This window comes from Molossus molossus, unplaced genomic scaffold, assembly GCF_014108415.1.
Source record: "Molossus molossus isolate mMolMol1 unplaced genomic scaffold, mMolMol1.p scaffold_m16_p_20, whole genome shotgun sequence".
Lineage (NCBI taxonomy): Eukaryota > Metazoa > Chordata > Mammalia > Chiroptera > Molossidae > Molossus > Molossus molossus.
Window position 1 is genome coordinate 18,894,006 of NW_023425356.1, and position 21,769 is coordinate 18,915,774.

The window sequence follows — 21,769 nt, forward strand, 5'->3', positions numbered from 1 at the left end:
GAAGCATCAGGTTTCAGAGGACCTTTGGTGAGGCAGACTTGGCTTTGTACCCCTGACACACCCCGGACTGGGTGCATGATTTTGGACAAGTTTCTAATCTTGGCTTCCTTACTCATAAAACGGAGATAATGGCCACTATCTGAAATAATTGGGGAAAGGAATACCAGATCCAGCTCTATCAGGTGTTCAGTAAATATTCTAGCTAGTGTCTTCTTACCACCACTAAGAAGGATGTGTATCCCGCCCTGTGGTGACAAGGAAATGTCAGAGTTATGAGATGTTATGAAATGTTTGAATAATTCTAAATAGTAATATGTAAATAGCTATACTAGATGAAGAGCTCGTAATACTCATTGCTAACTCAGTGGCCAGCCGTTTACCAGTGTTATTTTATGATTCACCTAACATCCCTGGAGAAGACACCAGCACTGGCTCCCGTTGCAGAGGAGAAGGCCGGAGCAGAGAGAGCAGCCGTCCGTGGAGCCCGGGTCTGAACGCAGGCCGTGCGGTCCGGCCGTGCTCTCCGTCACTGCTCCATCGCAGTCCGTCGTGACGCACACCGGCTGGGCGCCAGTGAGGAGAGCCCAAAATAACAATCCGCATGCATTTCTCTCTCAAGCAGAGTGATTTTGCCTATCGTAAGAATACGAAGGTGATTATCACCTCCATAGCCCCAGACATTTGAGTCAAAAAAATAGCTGGGAAACTCGGTGTCACATCCCTCTGGACTCTAGTAAATACTGTGACCCTTTCCGTTAGGACACAGTACAGTTAGAAAGTGCTCAGTGATCAAAACATGTAATTTGCAATATGTTGTTGCTGGTTGAGCTCCCCAGAAGTTAAAGCTGAGATGGAGTTTGGGGTGCAAGGTATTATTAGGGACACCGTCTGTGAAAGGAAGGGGAGGAAGCACGAATGGGCAGAGGGAGAAACTGATCGGTGGTTCGGACCCAACCTGACAGGCTTGGTCAGCTGGCAGGGCCCAGCGCCGGTGCCAGCTGTCTCAGTGCCCCAGTCTGGCAGCAGGAACCAGACCCCCCCCCCACTCGAGCCCTGGACACAGCTCCCCGGGAACCAGGGGGCAGGCCAAGCGTCTCTGCAGCTCAGGCAGACACCGGAAGCGCTGAGGGCGATGGAGGCTGTTTGCTCGCTGGTCCCATTGCTGGGGACAAGTCCTTTCTTGAAGGGCCGTGTCTGCCACATCTGCACACACCCCCCTGGGGGTTCACAGCTTTGCGGGTCAACCATTTGGTGCAGCACATGTATAAAAGCTTGTTCTTTCAGGTGGAGCACTTGCCGGTTCTGACTGAACGTTTTCTGTAATTCCTGTTCTATTCCTTATACTTCCAGCTCTGGCAGGGTAGCTAAGTGGTTAGAGCACCAGCCCGCAGACCAGAGAGTCGCAGGTTCGATTCCGGTCAAGGGCATGCACCTTGGTTGCGGTTCGTCCCCTGCCTTGGCCTGGGTCCTGTGGGAGGCAACCAGTGGATGTGTCTCTCTCACGTCGATGTCTCTCTCTGTCGCTCTCTCTCTCTTTCTCTCCTTTCCTCCCACTCTGTCTGAAGATAAATGGAAAAATATCCTCGGATGTGTATTAAAAAACAAAAAACCCTTCTGTCCGCTTTTCCGCTTGTGGAGTGAAGGCTGAAATCCTTAATACGGCTGACAGCCCTCCCCTGTTTGGTCCCTCACCTTCCAGCCGTGCCTCCTGCCTCTCCCCCTGCTCCCTGGGCACCTTCGTGCCTGGCAGCGTTCACCTGCGAGGCTCCCCTCCGTGGGCATTAAACCCACGCTCCGGTGCTGCTTCCTCGGAGGGGAAGCCAGACGGTCCCTCCAACGCCACTTCTCAGTGACTGTCCTTCCTCTGCTCTGTAACCAGAGAGCAGGGATTTGGCTTCAGTGTCCTCCGTCACAGTGTTCCCAGCACCTGTGCGGTTCTCCACGCAGCCCTCCGGAAAGCGGCATTCGGTGGGAGTGCACGGACAGACCTGGAAACACGAAGCTGGCTGCCCTTGGGCTTCCTGTCCTGAGTGATACAGTTTTTTCCTTCACGGACCATCTCTCCATTTTCCACAGTGACGCCCTCCACTAGAACAGAAGCGATTGCGGGTTAAACTGGACAGTCAGACTGCCAGACACAACTGGCAAGGATACAAGACAGGAAATCTGCGTGGTCAGTGCAGCAGCCTCATCCACGTGGGAGGTCCAGCAACCACCCCCGGCCCGGCTTCCTTTACCCTCAGGTCCACACGGGTCCCGTGCGGCAGCCACACACGGGCGCCCGTGAGCGAGTGGATCAACTCGACTCGGGGAAGGCACGGCCGCTGTGCCCCCCATCCTCACCTCCTGTTCTGGTGCCACCAGGCCGAAGCCTGCGCCGCCCACGTAGCAGCCTCACCCACGCTCCCCTGGAGCCTCTGCCGGCCAAGGAAGCACGACCTGGGGCCATTTTCCCAGAGAGCTGGGGTCAGGCTAGTCCTGACGTTACTTCTTGCTCACAAATCTGTGGCAGTGGGAAGGGCATCGGTTCTGAAGTCAGACAGCCTTAGTGCACCACCAGCCCCGGCACTTGCCAAAGGACCTCAGCAAGTTTCTTCACTTCTCTAAGCCTAAATGTCCTCCTTCCCAAAACGAAGATAGCATTGCCTGTCCCCCAGGGTTGTTGTCAAGGTTAGAGCAAACACCTGAGATAACACTGCCATTTATAAATAAATAACCAGGCTTTGACGGTACTGCATAGGGTGTAAAAGTAAACGCACCTGGGCCTAGCCACCTGACCAAATGACCACGCTGCCTTTGTGTGTTCAGGTGATGACAACCCGAGAGGACAAAGTGATCATCGTTGAGAAGAAGGACGGGACCCGCATAGTGGACCATGCTGACGGTACCAGAATCACAACCTTTTATCAAGTTTATGAAGATCAAATTATTCCTCCGGATGATCAAAAAAGTAAGTTTTATTTTTCAAGTATATGACGCTCTTTTACGTCTTTAGAATGAGCTAGGTAAGGAATAAACCGCTCCAGTTGGCGTATGGATGGTAAGAGTGGCTTTTCCATTTTCATCACTGAAAACCTCTGGTCTGCATCCATGGCAACTAAGAGTGAATGATCGTGACTCGGTTGTTCTGGACCTTAGCGCTCACACCTGTTTTCTTTGATCCTTAAGGAATCAAATGTGCATAAACAGGTGGCCTCCGACAACCCACCCCCCCAGTTCTGAGCACCCCCCCTCTCCCGGAAAGGTGGTCTGAGAAAGGCAAGCAGCAGCTGCTAGGTAGCTGCACCTATTCAAAGAATCGGAAAGCCTACCAGCCTTCCTAACCCAAATCTGAGCAGGAGTTTTGGAGAAAAATTATTCCCTGACTCCCTTTTCTGTAATTCCAGAGTTTGTCTAAGGCATTAAGCGCTTCATTGCCAAATTAAGTGCAACAAAATTGGTGAGTGAATGGGAAAAGAGGAACCTCATACCCTGCTCGACAGAGTGATAATTAAGAGTCACTGGGAAGGGCAATTTTAACAGAGCTAGGAGATTGAAAAGGTGCCTATCATATGATGCACTCACTCTACCTCTAGGCAGATACAGGAAGACACTCTTACATTTGTACAAGAAAATGGGTGCAGAAGTGCCACTTCCGACACGGAGTATCACATTCAAGTATTGGGAAGCATGATGCCCATCAAAAGAACAGAAAAATAGCATGTGGTGTATGCTTACAAAGGAATGCTATAGAGCAGTCGAAGGGAAAGAAGTACACCTACATGCACATGCACACAACACATGTATATCAAGGTGCTAAGGTCTCCAAGGCGAAGTGAGAAAAGGTATAGAATGATACTAGTCATATATAACATGCCATTTTAAAGCATGTATAATATTATACATTGTTTTTGATACACATATTTGTACAAAAGTATGCAAATGGATTGCAAGAGAAGGAAATAAATAAAGAATAAATTCTTATGTACATATTAAAAATGTTGTCGCAACTGTAGCAGAATATTAAGAGTATATTTTGATCGGTGAGCATATGAGTAGTTAAATTATGCTTCATTCTTCTCTGGATGTTTTCTATTTCTCAAACTAACTCTACTAGACAGTGAGAAGGAACCAGCACACCGCCTTAGTCAGAAAAGTCCCCTCCGGGATGGCGGTGCGTGGACAGGGACTCCCCCGGCACACAGCCTGGCGGGCTGGGCTCTCGGCACTCAGCCTCAGCTCCCGGCTGGGCGCCCGAGCAGGAGCACGGTCAGCGGGCAGCTGATTCCCAGGGGTGCGTCCTCTCAGACCTGCTTGCCTGCATTTCCCGCAGCCGAAGGTCTCCGCACTGTCACCAGGCAGGTGAAGTGCATGCGGATAGAAAACTCACACTATGCCACTGTCATCACCAACTGCGAGGACAGTCGATGCTGCGCCACCTTTGGGGATGGGACGTCTGTCATCGCAAAGCCACAGGGGACATACCAGGTAGGTCTGGGGTGGGTGAGGAGTGCCAAAGGTAAGAGTCCATTGCACTAAGAGAGCCCACTCCTCCGGGCAGTGAGCGTGCCTGCCTTGCAGACGGCTGTGCTCTCTCGTCTCATCTGATCTTAGGACACGCTCCTCAGTCTCTCTGTACTTATTCACCCTTTTACAACCCATTCCAGAAGAACATTGTCCTGCTCGTCTGACGGCGCTTTGGTATTTTCAGATCAAGGTTGTAAGCACAGCTAGGGGTCCTTGTGGTAGGTGGTAGACACTGTGCCTGTGCCACCATCCAGCTCCAGCTCCTCCCCTCTGCTCTCATCTCCGTCCTTCCCACCACAGGTCCCTCCCCACTCTACTGAAGTCCCACCGGACAGGAGGGCAGCTTGCCCAGCTGAAGGGACATTTGTCCTTGGATGGCTGGAGAGAACCCTGTTAGCAACTCCTCTACCTCCCTTAGGAAACACAACCACCTGGTGTCAGCCTGCAGCCCCGTTAGTCTTAGAAGGATTTGTCTTCACTCCCTGGAGAGGGGGCACAAGGGCCAGGATGTCATATGACATCCCAGAATACCCAGAGCTCAAAGCAGAAGACAGTGGACGGGGACCTCAGTGACAAACGTGTTACTACGAAAACTGCTGGAGCTAGTGTGTCCCTCCCATCCCTCCTGGTGATGTTACCCTACCCCCTTCACCCGTGTAGACTGTGTATCCCTCCCATCTCTCCTGGTCATGTTACCCTACCCCCTTCACCCGTGTAGACTGTGTATCCCTCCCATCTCTCCTGGTGATGTTACCTTACCCCCTTCACCCCATGTAGACTGTGTATCCCTCCCATCTCTCCTGGTGATGTTACCCTACCCCCTTCACCCGTGTAGACTGTGTATCCCTCCCATCTCTCCTGGTCATGTTACCCTACCCCCTTCACCCGTGTAGACTGTGTATCCCTCCCATCCCTCCTGGTGATGTTACCCTACCCCCTTCACCCGTGTAGACTGTGTATCCCTCCCATCTCTCCTGGTGATGTTACCCTACCCCCTTCACCCGTGTAGACTGTGTATCCCTCCCATCTCTCCTGGTCATGTTACCCTACCCCCTTCACCCGTGTAGACTGTGTATCCCTCCCATCCCTCCTGGTGATGTTACCCTACCCCCTTCATGCCGTGTAAACTATGGAGTGAGGAAGGTGCAGAACGTGAGAAATGACTGAAACGTTGAATTGGAGAAGGAGGTGCTATTTGTTACTGAGCACTCAGAATGTCCATTTTTAGGCAGACTGGCAGCATTCATATTCCAGCACCATGTGTCCTACCAGATGTCATGAGCATCTCCTAAGATTCTGTGATGAGACCAGAGTTTACCTAACTTTTATCATAGCCCCAAACTCCAATGGTTACTACTATGAGGACCAAGGAATGTGAGCTCCAGTGACGGCCACCACTGCAGGAAGAGACAAACAAAAGAGCTGCAACGCGGAGATGCTCAGAGTTGCATGGCTGAGCGCACACTTGCTCCCCAGGTTTGCCTGTCTCTCGAAACAGCCCGAGGAAGGACCGGAAGCTCGACTGTTCCTGGTTGAAGAACACACAGACTTAGTCCCCAACTGGAAGAAAAAACAAAAACAAAAATCCTCAAAATAACTTCATCAGTGCCTGTTTTATAATTCTCTAGTGTTACAGACTGAAAGCGGCATGTCAGATGCCTCTGCCCATCCCCCGCCGGCCGGTCTGGGCACGCGCAGTGCGGGGAGAGCGCATGTGGGACAGCGCGCCGCACAGAGGACTTGGTCCTGGCCAGCTCTGTCCCTTGGCAGCACCAGAAATAGTTTCCAAACATCAGCGAGGACGTGGGCACCGCAGCTGTCACTCCGCATGACCTGTGCCACCAGCAGGACACCGCAGAGGAACGAGGACAGGCAGGAGCTTCTGAAAGCCTTGGTCCCACAGCCTCAGCGCCGCCCGAGCGCTCCAGGGAGCCCAGGCGCTGCGGGCAGGGCCGTGCGCACTGCGCTGAGAGCTGCTTTCCTTATCCCGCATCAGAGCTCTGAACTGGAGGCACGGGCCATTACGTGGGAGACACAGTGAGCGAGGCGGTTAGTAGGGTCACATGGGAAATGTGCACACGGTCCCTCGCTGTGCCTCCTTACCGGACCCTGGTGTGTCCTTTCCAGACCCTGGGTCCTCTCTTGGATTCCCTTCTCGGAAATGCAGTTTGTGGCAGAGACCTGTGGATAATTGGTTTCCTAAAGTGATTTTCTAAATCCCTCAAATTGAATAAGAAATTTTAAATAATTTCTCTCTTTCTGATACCCTTCCAGGTGTTACCTCCAAACACAGGCTGTCTTCACATTGACAGGGACTGTTCGGCGGTATATTGCCATGAATCAAACAGTGACATATACCACCCTTTCCAAAAACGCCAACGGCTGAGAACCAGCACGTACATCATGAAGCACACCTCAGAGGTCGTCTGTGAGGTCCTGGATCCGGAGGGAAACACATTTCAGGTGAAACACACCATTGGCAGGGAGAGAGGCCGGGGCTTTTCCTCTTCAGATATTTCACACAGGAGAGTCTCCATGTAGCTTTTGGCCTTAGCTGCTTTGGGGCGTGATTTACTTACTGCCAATACTTTGGGCAAGCAGTAATAAATGTCCGTCTCTCTGATTCTCAAGTGAACTCTCATAGGGATAGCAGGCCCAGCAACTGGGATGGTAGAAATGATATAACCAGATAATTAATTAGAACAGAAGGGAAGACACAGTATTAAACATGATAAACAATGCCTCCACAAAGGAGTGATGTAGGAATGGTCTGGTCCAGGTTCAGGCGAGAGCAAGCACTGTGACAGCATGCAAGTGTGCTGGACCGGGCGGGGAACTTCGGATGGGGCTTCCGGGGAGGCTGGAGATGGGGAGGGGGACGTCTGGGGCAGCGTCAGCTGCTCATGGCACAGCTCTCCCTTCTGTCTCTCTGTCCCTCCAAACCACAGCTTCCCTCTTCCCTCGGCCAGACACTGGCGAGCCATGGCCATTTGTTTGTATAGGTGCATGAGCTAAAAATGGTCTTTACATTTTTAAATGGTTAGAAAAAATCAAAAGGAGAAGAAGGTTTCATGCCACATAAAAGTGACAGGAAATGCACGTTTCGGTGTTGTTAAATGGAGTTCTACTGGAACCCAGCCACGCTCACTTGCTCACACACTGTCCGTGGCTGCTTGGCATGGACCGGCGGGGTGGCAGCAGAGATTGGCCACAGACCCTGAAATACTGGCCCTTGAAAGACAAGGTCTGCCAACCCTCCTCGAGGCACTTCCAGTCCTCACCCGACAGTGGACTTTTATGTGTCGGCTGGCGGTGGGGAATCGGTTTCTTAGATTTGGAACCACACTGCAGAGACCCCAACTTTATTGGGGGGCACAGGCACACCCTGACCCAGCTTATTTTTTCTGTACTCAGTAAATAAAGCTCTTTACAGCATGAGTGCAGGCTGCTAACAAATTTCCATGTACAGCGAGTTGAAATTGAAACGGAAAGCCCAAACCCTCTGGGCTGAAACACACGGGTGGTCCAGGCCAAGCCTGCTTCTGGACTTGGATGCTCTGCCTGGCCCTTCCCTGCCATGGCCTTTCACGGGGACCACACTGCTTCCTGGACAAACCCACACCATGTCCAGCAGCAGTGAGGGCTAGCACACTTCTTCTCACAGCGATACTAAATCTGTTTCCCTGTTAGTCTCTCCGAGGCCTCATTTTGTGCTTGGAGTTGCAGAATATAAACCTCTTTCAGTATTTTAAGACAACTATGACATGACCAGTCTATTTAAATTCCCAGTTCCTTGTCCGGCTGATGTGGCTCAGTGGTTGAGCGTCGACCCATGCACCAAGAGGTCGCTGGTTCAATTCCCGGTCAGGGCACATGCCCAGGTTGTGGGCCCAATCCCCAGTGGGGGCCATGCAGGAGGCAGCCAATCGATGTTCTCTCTCTCTCTCTCTCTCAAAAATCAATAAAATAAATAAATAAAATAAAATTTTAAAATGCCCAGTTCCTTGAACTAATCCCCAGAAGATAAGGTTGGAGGGCCCTGCCTAGTCGCCATCCTCGGGGCATTCTGGTTCTTCCCGTTCGCTCCCACAGTCTAGGTGTGGTTTGTGGGTGGACACATGCTGCCAGGTTTTCACTTTTATGCAGTCTATATTTAGTGAGCTATATTCCTACAGATAAATGAATATCCCTGATATTCTGAGAACACCCCAAATCACCTGCTTTTCAAATAGGATCAGCAGCAAGGTAAGCTTTATGGCATTTTTTTTTTAATTTGTTGCTTATATATTTTGTCCCTTAGGTCATGGCTGACGGTAGCATATCAACTACGCTACCTGAAAACAATATGGAAGATGATTTAATCGCCAGCCCTGAAGGCTATGACACTTTATCATCTGCTCACCTTCATAAAAATCATCTGCAAATCTATGGTGAACATGTCCCCAGGTAATATGATAAAATAATACCAGGACTTTTATTTTTAATTCCAAGTTCAAGGAGCATTTTAACTGAACACTTAAAGTGATTTGATTTTATTTCTTCAAATAGGTTTTTCGTTATCTATGCCGATGGGTCCGGAGTAGAACTTCTTCGAGACAGTGATATAGAGGAATACCTGTCCTTGGCATACGGAGAATCGACCACTGTAGTTCTTCAAGAGCCAATAAAGGAACAGCTGGGTAGGGACCCCACCTGCCTGGGACTCACTGTGTCCCTTCACCAACTCTCATCCTCCTTATCCAGTCCCTGCCTGGGTCATCTCTACTTTTCCCCCTTTGCTCACTTTTCAATTCTACGTTCCACCTGGCCATGTCAACCTGCTTACACAGTTAATCTCTGTTCATCCCAACCTTTATCTGAGCAGCAACCTATGTAAACTGGATGAGCCCCTCTCCTACCTATAAGCAGATTTGTATCTGGTTTAAGTGTGTTAAGTATGTACCTAGGTTCCTATTTATGTGTTTAATCTTAGGAAAGAAACAAAAAAAAAGTGAGATGTCTCTTGTAAATTTATTTTTTTCAAAAGTGTTGCCTTAATGAATTTAATAGAATGAGAAAGTACATTATTATGTGAGTTAGAAAGCCAACCTGAAATATATGATGTTTTATGATGTATTCATTGTGCATTTATATTATCTTAGTCAATTTCAAAGAAATCTGTGTGTGACTACAGGTTACACATATTGCATTAAGTAAGAACCATCAGTATATGTAATACGTGTATTTAAACATGGATATAAATTTGCATATTATCTGTATACCAAATTAGAGTGCTATGCCTGAGTTTGTGTGTGTGTGTGTGTGTGTGTGTGTTTTACTTTTTCCTCTGGTTGGACGGATATATTTAGTGCTCATTATGAATATGCCTGAATCCCTGCACTTACATCCTTCAGCGTGGCCGTGCGCGTGGGCCTGACGGGACAGCCCCGCCTTGTCTGTGAACGTGAAGAGCGGTGCTCTGGCTGGTTGTGCAGTGTGTGGGGGGGCTGCATGAGAATAAGAGTTCATTGCGTTTAACTAGCATCTGCTTGACAACCCACCACAGGCCAAACACTGGTTGGGTGGTAGGGACACAATGCTGAGCTAAGAGAGCCTGGACCCTCCTTTCGTTGGGCTTCGAGTTTAGTGAGAGAGATAGGCACACAAAGAACTGTGTGATTGTAAGTTGGGACAAGGTCTATGAAGGAAAGGAACAGTTCTGTGAGAGCATCTAACAGAGGAACCTGACATAGTGGGGAAGGGTTCCTGAAGACACTGGAGCCGGCCGCTGGTGGACGTGTAGGAGTTAGTTAAGACAGGAGGGAGCGCTTTCTGGGAAGAGAGAATACAAAGCAGGAAGCAGGAAGCACTGGAGAAGGGGCGGAAGGCCTAGTACCTGAAGCACAGAGGGAGAATGGTGCAGGTAGAGGCCGGGGTGAGAAAATGGTAAGGACTCGGTTTTCTCCTGTGAGCAGTGGGAAGTGAACAAAGAGTTGAAATCGCAGTGTAACGTGATCAGCCACCCTGACTTCTGGGTCGACTCACTCAGAGTAGCTGTGGGTAGAACTAGTCCTTGCTGAGGTCCAGGATCTCTCTGAGGCAGATGGTCCAAGGCAGGGACAGTGGGGGGAAGGGGCGGTGCACTCCGGAATGTTTCGTGGAGGAGCAGACAGGACGTGGGTGAGGGTTCTGAAGGACAGTGAGATGTCACTGAAGACTTTCAGGCGGTCTAAGTCCTGTCTGTAGGTGTGACGGCGACTAAAAGCCTCTCCTTTCTTTTTAGAGCTTAAGGCCCTTAAGCATAACTGCTCTGTCTCACTCACAAGGAAGTATTTGTTGGATTTAGTGAATGCCCATTGAAATTTTCAGAATATTTTTGATAAAGAAATGACCCTCTTATAACTCCCTTTGAACCAGGGGCCCTCAGCATCACTGTCCTTCGCCCTTTTTGCGAAGCATCACCGTGGCTAATGAAGAAAGAATTAGATACGGTCGTCCCTCCCAATCTTCAGTCAAGGACATGGGACACATTTCCCTCAGCAGAGGTATACATTTTCTTCCTGAAGTCACTGTATTTGCATATCCCTCCACTGATGAACCAGAGTCTCAGATCCTCTCCCATATATTCTCATATTTTCATTCTTATGTAAATTGTGAATGGTGGACTTATGGAATGTTATATTTGAAGACTTTGACATTGTAGATTTTAAATACACCTGACTAGCTAATCTGTTTTATTTCTTTCATCCTACATTGCAGGCTTGAACATCTCCTTATGATCTAAAAATATTCGCTGAGTGACCATGTCACAGCTCTGCTGCCACGAATCACCAGCATCAGGCAGCAGAAGTCTTCCCTTCTCCTGCTCCTTATTTGTTAGTTTTAACACACAATTTTAGGTCTTTCATCCTCCTTTTTTTCTTAACATGTTAATTCATAAGAATAATGTGAAGGATTATACACAGGGATTTCCAACGATGATGTTAAAAAATAAACACTGTAACTAGGTTACAATAGAGAAGCCCCACCTAAGAATTTTGTAAAGAAAACATCTTGAGTGAGAATCATGAACTCCTGAATCTCGTGAGATTTGCCATTTCATTCTGCAAGCAGAGTGTGCAGTGTGTCCAGCATGTGTCAAATTATTACTTATTAGTTCAGTGAGAACCCTGAGAAGACAGCCACAGAGAGATACTAGTGTTCACTGAGGAGGAGGATGTTTCGAGTTGTGATGATTTTTGCTTTTCTGCACAGTTTTGTAATAGGGCACAGATAGTGAACACTTGGGGGAACCAAGTGCAGCCCTACATTTTAATGTGGTGACTGCAATTTACATGGTGGATGGAGATGACTGAATTCTAGTCCTGACTCTCCCAACTGTTAACGTAGGGGCCGGGACAAGTCACACGGGACCTCCACTTCCTTATGTACAAATGAAAGGCTGCACCGGTGGCTCCCTGAGGCTCTGTAAATAAGCTGCAAGTGCTGCCTTGTGACAGATATGCCGCATCTGAGACTAATGAAGGACATTCGGTCTCTTCCTCTGCAACTTCTGTAGGCATGACCGTGCCCAGTGGGCGTGGCCCAACCCAGGCAAGACACTGAGACGATAGCACTGACTAGGCTGTGGACACTAAATAGCAATTTAAACAAAGCACATCAGACACACTGCGGACATAGGGCATCACACCACACCACTCCCGAAAACAGAGAACAACACAGAGATATGAGTTCACTCTAAGGCAGACATTTCTTTCTGCTCTGGAGACTCTGAAGGCATGCTTAATCTAGAGTGAGCTCAAACACCTCTCAGATCAATGGATGATTTCTCCCATTAAGTCAAAATACACATGGAACCAGACAGTGTAAGACTGTTTAACCCCCAATGCTGTCGGCTGCCTGCGGGGAGGACAGGACGGGCACATGCATCTGGCCTAAGCGAGGCTGCAGCTGCCTTGCCGTGACGTAGCACTGCCGTGACATAGCACTTCCGTGACGTAGCACTGCCGTGACGTAGCACTGCCGTGACGTAGCACTGCCGTGACGTAGCACTGCCGTGACGTAGCACTGCCGTGACGGAGCATTGCTTAGCACTCCCCTAACGACCATCCAGTGGGACATCATGCAACAGCATTGTAAAGTATCCAAATTCTCAGTAACACACATAAAGAGGAAAGCTTGCTCAGTTCTGTTACTGAGTTTTCTTAATTTGCGAAACTTATTGAGAGTAGGGATATTTTTTTTTTCTCCAATATATTCCCTAACAAGCGGTTCCTAGCATAGTGTCTACCTAATAAGTAATCAGTTTCTTAAAAATGCTGATTTCTTGCCTGGCTGGTGTAGCTCAGTGGTTAAGCATTGACCCATGCACCAAGAGGTCACCAGTTCGATTCCCAGTCAGGGCACATGCACAGGTTGTGGGCCAAATCCCCAGTGGGGGGCATGCAGGAGGCAGCCAATGGATGTTCTCTTCATTGATGTTTCTAGCTCTGTCTCTCCTTTCCTCTCTCCAAAATCAATAAAGAAAAAAAAAAAATGCTGATTTCTTGGCTAGTTGTTTTTGCTTTGCTTTGTTAACAGAAAAAAACTCCAGGACCTCCATTTGGAACTCAGATTTGGAAGGGCCTTAGCATTGAGGCCAAACAGCTCGTGAACGCCCCAGCCCCGATAGTCAAGAGCCCCAAAGTGCTGCAGATACGCCAGTTCATCCAGCACGAGGTCATAAACAACGAGGTGAAGCTGAGACTACAGATTTCCCTTAAGGTAATGGAATCCAGGTAACCCGACCCAAAAGAATCAGGAACATGGCAATCACTCTTCTTGGCTTCCCAAGGAATCTGAATTAGGTCATTCTACCAATATTTGTTTAATGTAACACGAGTGTCAATCTTCCGGAGGGTAGGAAGCGGAGAGGTAGAAAACATTAAGTGAGTCCCATAAGATACAGGGAGTACTGAGATCCCAAAGACATGTAGAAGGTAAGTAAGTTTTATATGTGATTGCTATATGGATCCTCCTTTCTTATTATGTGGAAAACTACCCAGTGACCTCTGGAAGAAGGCAGAACCGCACAGTAATCTGACACTTGTCCATGGAAGAGGAGGGTTGTTGGTTTTGGGAAGTGGCCTAAGAATTTGTAAATATTCAGTTAATTGTATAGGCATATCTGTAACATTTCACTGTCTGGTATGTTAAATCTCAGAACAGGGATCATATGTGTTTTGATTATGGGTATCCAGCACCTGGCATCGAGCAGGGAACCATTATCTATGGAAACATGAAATATTTATGTAAAAAATAAAGTATACCCCTCTTGGAAGCAAAGCCATGCCTAAGCAGCTTATATTCAAAGATAAACTCATAAAGTCTATCCCTGGAAAGGACTCTCGAAGTCATTTAACCTGCCTCTGTCCATTTTATTGCTGGGGACAATGGAGCACAGAGTTAGAGGCTGGGCCTCTCTGGAGTCCTAGTGCAGTTCTAATATTCAATGACCCTTAAAACTTTGCTTTTGCCTTGCAGACTGGTGCAGCCACTATGGAAAACACTATGGTGTTACCTCAAAAAATTAAAACTTGAATGCTATTTGACCCAATGATCCCACTCCTAGGAATATACCCTAAGAAGCCTGAAACACCAAGCAGAAAGAATATATGTACCCCCATGTTCATAGCAGCACTATTTACAGTAGCTAAGATCTGGAAACAGCCCAAGTGTCCATCAGTAGATGAGTGGATAAAAAAGCAGTGGTACATATACACAATGGAGTACTATGCAGCTGTAAGAAAGAAAGATCTCTTATCCTTTGAGACGACATGGAGGGTCCTAGAAAGTATTATCCTAAGCAAAACAAACCAAACAGAGAAAGACAAGTATCACATGATCTCACTTATTTGTGGAATATAATGAACATAACAGTCTGAGGAACAGGGTAGACCCAGAGATGTGGAAGAAGGATACAGACTGACAACCCTCAGAAGATAGGGTGGTGGGGGAGGGAAGAAATAAACCACAGAATTTATATGCATGTACGCATAACCGATGGACACAGACAACAGAGCTGGGTACAGGGTGGGGGGGTTGGAGAGGAAGGTGTCAATGGGGAAAATAAGGAGAAACATCTGTTAACAAAAATAAATTAATAAAAAAAAAAAACTTTGCTTTTGAGTTTTTGGGGTCTTTTTTTTACTAACATATTAAAGAGAAGGCTTTCTAGATTACTTGACCAGTAACTGTGGTTGTTGACCATTGTGAACTTATATTTTCGTCATCTTTTCGTGATATTCCATGCTGATGTTGACTATTTGGTGTCTCCCTCTACCTTCTTCCTAGTTTTTACTGATTTGTTTTATTCCGCTGATTTAGGATTATATAAACCACATCCTGAAGAAAGAAGATGAGCTGCAGGACATGACCGTGAAGGACTCCCGAACTGAGGAGGAGAGAGGCAACGCCGCGGATCTTCTCAAGCTGGTCATGGTGAGGCAGACACCGCGCACCGTGTCTCTACTGGCGCTTAGGTACAAGGCGCTCCGAGACGGACTGTAAGGAGATCTTCCTGCCACTTGGGTGGAGCATTTTCCCCTCCTTATAATGTCTTATTTCTGTGGAAATCTAATTCCTTATACATTGAATTTTCCAAATGCTTTTTAGTCTCTTCCTTAAATCATAAATAACTCTGAAGGCTCTTAAATAAAAGTTTTTATTCTCTTAAGAGAAACTGACATTCTTTGAAATGTTGAAAGAATTACTGAATGAAGTGGGAAGGAGGAAGAAAAAGGAATTTCTGCAGCTAAAAATGATTTCTATTTTTAGAAATTTGTTAAGTGAAAGGAATGACTAAAATTCAAAGGAGATTTGTATTAACATTAAAAAATAATTCCTTGCTCTGGCCAGTTTGGCTCAGAGGTTAGAGCGTCGGCCTGCGGTCCGGAGAGACCCGGGTTCGGTTCCCGCTAAGGGCGCGTACTTCGGTTGCAGTTTGTCCCCGGCCCTGGTTGGTCGTGCGGGTGGCAGCCACTCGATGTGTCCCTTCACGTCGATGTTTCTCTCTCTTTCTCCCTTCCTCTCTCTCCCTCCCACTCTATCTGTACAAAAAATGGAAAAATATCCTCGGGTGAGGATTAAAAAATAAAAATAAAAAATAATTCCTTTTGTAGTAATTTTCATAAAAGATCAGGTTGATCCCATAAAGAATGCTTGTAAACAAAGTTAACTTTGTGTGTAACATTATCATTATCATTAAGGAACTTTATCTTTATTTCAGTCATTCCCGAAGATGGAAGAAACTATAACAAGTCATGATACTGAAAGTAAGTACATTTGACATTTTTTGCAAAATATTTACATATTTCAAAGGAACAATCTTAAATACTGTTCTTATTCTGACATCTGATAGCAAAGTACTACGTACATCTTTCTGTTGCTGTATTGTAGTTATTTGTTTTTTTTTTCTATCTGAATTGTGAGAGTCTTGAAAACTGTGATTGCCTCTAAGTCATCCTTAACTTTCATCTTTTTTTTCCTTGTTTCTTTTTTTTTTTTAATTAATTTTTTTTTTATCCTCACCCGAGGATATTTTTCCATTTTTTGTACAGATAGAATGGGAGGGAGAGAGAGGAAGAGGGAGAGAGAGAGAGAAACATCGACGTAAAGGGACACATCGAGTGGCTGCCACCCGCACGACCAACCAGGGCCGGGGACAAACTGCAACCGAAGTACGTGCCCTTAGCAGGAACAGAACCCGGGTCTCTCCGGACCACAGGCCGACGCTCTAACCGCTGAGCCAAACTGGCCAGGGCTCTTGTTTCTTTCTTTTTAAACTCATCTTTATTGTTGAATGTATTACAGATGTTTCTCCCTTTTTTCCCCATTGACTGCCTCCTCCCCATTCCCACCCCCTCCTGCCTTCCCCACACTATTTTCTGTGTCCCTTGGTTGTGCATATATGCACAGTTCTTTGTTTTATGTCATCCCACCCTCCCACCCCCTTTCCCTTTGAGGTTCATCAGTCTAACCACCAATTTGCACTTCTTAATTCCTTCATCTTTTTCACCCACCCTCCCTGCCCCCACCCATCTGGCAAGCAACAAGAAGTTCTCTGTAACTGAGTCTGTTTCTGTTCTGCTTGCTCATTTTGTTTGTGGATTCAATTGTTGATAGATATGTACTAATTGCCATTTTATTGTTCGTATTTTTGTTCTTCACCTTCAAGAAGACCCTTCAACATTTCATATAATACTGGTTTGGTGGTGATGAATTCCTTTAGCTTTTTCTTGTCTGGGAAACTCTTGATAATGGCCACTGATTCTAAATGACAGCTTTGCAGGATAGAGTAATCTTTGTTGTAGGTCATTGCTTTTCATCACCTTGAATATCTCTTGCCGCTCCTTTCTGGCCTGCAAAGTTTCTTTTGAGAAATCAGTTGACAGTCTTATGGCAGCTCCTTTGTAGGTAACAGACTGCTTTTCTCTTGCTGCTTTTAAGATTATCTCTTTGTATTTAACCTTTGGCATTTTGATGATGATGTGTCTTGATGTGGACCTCTTTGGGTTCAATTTGTTCAGGACTCTCTGTGCTTCCTGAACTTATATGTCTGTTTTCTTCACCAAGTTAGGGAAGTTTTCTGTCATAATTGTTTCAAATAGTTTTTTAATTTCCTGCTCTCTCTCTTCTCCTTCCGGCACCCCTATGATGTGAATGTTGGCATGCTTGAAGTTGTCCCAGAGGCTCCTTACACTATCCTCATTTTTTTTTATTCTTTTTTCTTTTTGCTGTTCTAGTTGGGTGTTTTCTGCTTCCTTATATTCCAAGTCAATGGTTTGTTTCTTGGCTTTACCTACTCTACTATCAATTCCCTATAAATTATTCTTTATTTCAGTTAGTGCATCCTCAATTTCTGACTGGCCCTTTTTTATGTTGTTGATATTCTCACTAAGTTCCTCAGAGGTCTCCTTAAGTTCCTTGAAGGTCTCACTAAGTCCCTTGTATGTCTCACCAAGTTCCCTGAGCAACCTTATAACCTGTGTTCTGAACTCTGTGTCTGTTAGGTTGCTTATATCCATTTTGTTTAGTTCTTTTCCTGGAGTTGTGTTCTTGTTTTCATTTGGGACACGTTTCTTTGTCTCCTTATTTTGGCTGCTTCCCTGTGATTGTTTCTATGTATTAGGCAGAGTTGCTATGCCTCCTAGGGTTCATAGGGTGGCCTACTGTTGTAAGTATCCTGTAGAATCCAGTGGCACAGTCTCCCTGATCACCCCAGCTGAGCCCTCGTGGTGCACCCCTAGTGTGGACTATACACACTTCCTTGTAATTGAGACTTGATTGCTGTTGGCACATCAATGGAAGGGATTTACTCAGGCTGGTCAGCTGCAAGGACTGGCTGTGCCCACTAGCCACTACCCTGGAGGATCAGCTGTGTAGGGGCCCACCACACAGAGCAAGACTTACTTCAGCAGGGCTCTGGTACCCACCAGGTGTGCTGGCTCTGGGCCAGGTCAGCCACTGCCTGTGTTCTACCCAGGGCCACCAGGCATAAGCTACAAAGTGATCTGCAGATGACTGTTTCTTGTGCTGGGCTTGGAGGTGTCCAGGAAAAGTCAAGTTGCGAACCAAGGCTGGCTGCTTCTAGTGCCAGGCCTGGGGCCACTTAATGAGAGGTATGGGCTCGCTGAGACTGGTTTCTCTCGAGTCCCGGCTTCCTACCATTCTTGTGGGCTGCTGGGTCGCACAGGGCCCTATGGAGCACCTGGTCCCAGCCACCAGCAGTGGGGCTCAGCTCCTGCTCAGCCTTTACTGTATTTTTTTTTGGGGGGGGGGGATAGTTCTCTGCTGCTGGTCTGTGCTTCTGTTGCCTGGGGATGGATGTCTGTTCCCCAGCTTCTGTTGCTGAGGGTATATCTCAACTCTGATCGGGCTGCTACTGCAGGGGATGGTGCTGGGCTCCCAGCCATTTGCGGTTTCTGCAGTCAGCACCTTGACACTCTATGACTGTGCACTGGTCTGTGCTGACACAGGGTGTCCACTGTCCCAGTGGTGCCAGGTGCACTGGTGGGCTCAGGTACCAGATGCTGCTTGTTTGAGAGATTTTAGTAAACTCTGATGCAGGATCCAAGACAGGCCAATCCTATGGTAAAGCCTTTGGAAACAGCGTGGGTGGGCCCGAAAGTTGGGTGGGGCGGGGCCTCAGGGAATCACCAGGGCAGGGCCAACAGTGTGAGCCCGGTTGCTGGAGCCCCAGATATGGTGTCTGTCTGCCGCCCCAGGAAAGGGCTCACCAAAGGAAAAACGGCCTCTGACAGCCCGTCTGTCTAGGAGAAAGCTGCCCCTCCAGCCCTTGTCCAGAGGCCAAACACAGCTCAGTTCTTCCCTGTTCTCTGGTGGCCCTCAAGCTGCCTCCCCTCAGAGCTCAGAGGGAGCGGGTCTGAGTAAGTCTGTGCGTGGGGCCTTTAAGAGGAACTGCTGGGGCTTCCGCAGCCGCAGCCTCCCTGAGCCTCAGTTCCTGCTGGTTTTACAGCCAGAAGTTATGGGGACATTTCTCCCTGGCACTGGGACCCTGAGCGGGGTGCCAGGGGTGGGACGGGGACCCCTCAGTCCTCAGGGAGGACCTTCCCAGTCGAGGTGTCCCTCCTGATTTTTATCCACCACACATGGGTGTGGGACCAGCCCGTCTGCCCCCGGCCCCGCCCCTGGCCCCGCCCCTCCTACCAGTCTCCATGTGGCTGCTGCTTTAATCCCGTAGTTGTAGGACTTCCATTCAGCTTGATTTCAGGTGGTTCTGAATGATGGCTGTTCTGTAGTTTTGTTGTAATTTTGACGTGGTTGGGTACTGCGATACTGCGTTTACCTATGCCGCCATCTTCCACTTGTTCTCAACTTTCATCTTTTGAACTAAGAAAAAGAGTTAGCATTCGGCTTCCATGCTAACAACCTTGACAAGCATTGAGAACATAGCTGAGACACAGGAAGGAGACCATCCACCTGCGCGCACCCTGCCCCACACGTACACACAGGGAACTGAGTGAAGGCACAGTTATCACCAGAACCGTGCCCTGTTTCACACTCTGTCCACTCTTGGAAAATAGCCTCATTCAAAGCATGTTTATTTTGGAATATATACGGCTCCAACAAAATTGGTTGCACAGTTTCACGGTTCATGGGAGACAAGCCACAGAAAACTTGATGATTTGGGGTTTCCTTTTTGTTTTTGCCTCAAGACAAAGGTCAGCCTGGCTTGTGTGGCTCAGTGGTTGAGCATTGACCCACGCACCAAGAAGTCGCCGGTTCGATTCCCTGTCAGGGCACATGCCCAGGCTGTGGGCCTGATCCCCAGCAGGGGGCATGCAGGAGGCGGCCAATCGGTGTTCTCTCTCATCAATGTTTCTATCTCTCTCTCTCTCTCCCTTCCTTTCTCTCCGAAAATCAATAAAGGAAAAAAAAGGTTTTTTTTAAAGTCAAAGGTCAGCCATGGACTTCATTCCACCCACAGACGTGCTCCGTGTGTCCCGATAGTGTTGCCTTGCACAGTTGTTCTTGTTTATCTGAATTTTTCTTCTCTTGAAATGTCACTTGACCCCTTTAGAATGACCATGAACAGAAGACTCCATCACAACCCCAGTGTCTCCCTGTCCGTGCCCTCTGTTGTCACTTACCTGGGCTGCCCTTCTATCAAGGTGGCCAGATTTAGCAAATAAAAACAGAGAAGGCCCAGTTACATTCAAATTTCAGATAAACAAAAAATAAATTTTAGTGTAAGTATTAGTTGTTTATCTGAGATTCAAACTTAATTAGATACCCTGTACTTTGTGTAGTAGTCCTCCCTCCCCCCTTGTGGCATTTGAATTTCTAACCTCTGGCTTGAGGGAAGAGTCACCAGAGAGGTAAATGGGTAGGTTGTCCTACAGTGAAGGACAAATTAAAAATATGTTTCAAACATACAAACTGACAACTAGATGCAGGAGCCAGGCAGGGTCTGCACAGGTGCCGCTGCGCTGACACACTGCAGTGGTGATCCTGCCCAGGCTCCCACAGTGTGTCCTCAAACACTGGCCTCGGACCACCTCGGGATCTCCGCGAGCCTCAGGCACGTAGCCCAGGACGATGCGGAGATCCCACGGCAATGAAGCAGTTCATCTTGTGTGAGCCGTGTTTCCCAAGCCCATCTAACCATGAAACCTTGTGTTTTTCTTTTTTTTACTTTAACCCTCACCCCAGGATATTTTTCCATTTATCTTCAGATAGAGAGGGGGAGAGAAACATTGATGTGAGAGAGACACATCAACTTATTGCCTGCCACACGACCCTGACCAGGGCCGGGGATGACCAGAGCCGGGGGGAACCGCAACCAAGGTACGTGCCCTTGACCAGAATCAAACCCACAAATCCTTGGTCCATGGGCCGATGCTCTAACCACTCACCCAAACTGGCTAGGGTGCTTGTTTCTTTTTTTAATATTAGCATCCCACCAAGACCATGATCTGTGGAATAAACTCTGAGACTCACTTCCCAAATTATAAAAAAAAACCATTGCATTACATTCATATCCTTAGATTTAGATCCTTGTGTTTTTTTGGGGGAAAAAACAAAAACAAAAACTTCAATAAAATGAGTAATTGTTTTATTTTTATTTTTTTAAGTTTTATTTTCTTTATTGATTTTTGAGAGAGAGGAAGGGAGACAGAGAGATAGAAACATCAATGAGAGAGAACATTGATTGGCCGCCTCCTGCATGCCCCCCACTGGGGATCGGGCCCAGGGAATCAACCAGCAACCACTTGGCGCATGTGTCAATGTTCCACCACTGAGCCACACCGGCCGGGCTAATGAGTAATTGTTTTCAATTTTGGTGCTTCAGATACAAAGATGTTCAGTTAGGCAGACACTGATTCTCCTAACAATGTGTCGCTCTATTTCCCACTTCGTCCTCTAGCGGGCTGCTGCATAAACGTTTACTGTTGTATTACAAATTGATGGTGGAAACTCTAGTCAACACTTGATGGATTAAAGATAGGCTCTTAGAAAGGACTGCAAATGAGTCTCTGGGATTCCTTGTGGTGTCGTAAAGTTAAATGCATCTGTTTTGAAAGTTGCAGCCCACCTAATCGATCTGTACCAGCAGTCTTTGGCCACTCCTCCGGAACGTCTGCCGGAAACACTGGACACGGACCTCTCGGAAAAGAGGTGGAAGTAAGCTAATCCAGTCACGGGCTCCAGTTAGCACACCCTGGTTGCAGAAGGGAGCGATGTGGGTGTCGTAACTGTGGGGGACCGCACCCAGGAGTACTCA

The 21,769-nt window shown here is 47.5% G+C and overlaps 1 protein-coding gene across 1 annotated transcript in view; it reads left to right on the plus strand.

Moving 5' to 3' along the window:
* Positions 1-21,769, plus strand: part of SPAG17 (sperm associated antigen 17) — a 184,697-nt gene that overhangs the window by 141,650 nt on the left and 21,278 nt on the right. Inside the window, exons 30-39 of the mRNA XM_036273222.1 lie at positions 2,809-2,950; positions 4,313-4,467; positions 6,781-6,969; positions 8,807-8,952; positions 9,055-9,185; positions 10,903-11,030; positions 13,066-13,248; positions 14,851-14,964; positions 15,752-15,797; positions 21,570-21,669. Coding sequence (XP_036129115.1) covers positions 2,809-2,950; positions 4,313-4,467; positions 6,781-6,969; positions 8,807-8,952; positions 9,055-9,185; positions 10,903-11,030; positions 13,066-13,248; positions 14,851-14,964; positions 15,752-15,797; positions 21,570-21,669 — 1,334 coding nt within the window. The remainder of the gene's footprint in view (positions 1-2,808; positions 2,951-4,312; positions 4,468-6,780; positions 6,970-8,806; positions 8,953-9,054; positions 9,186-10,902; positions 11,031-13,065; positions 13,249-14,850; positions 14,965-15,751; positions 15,798-21,569; positions 21,670-21,769) is intronic.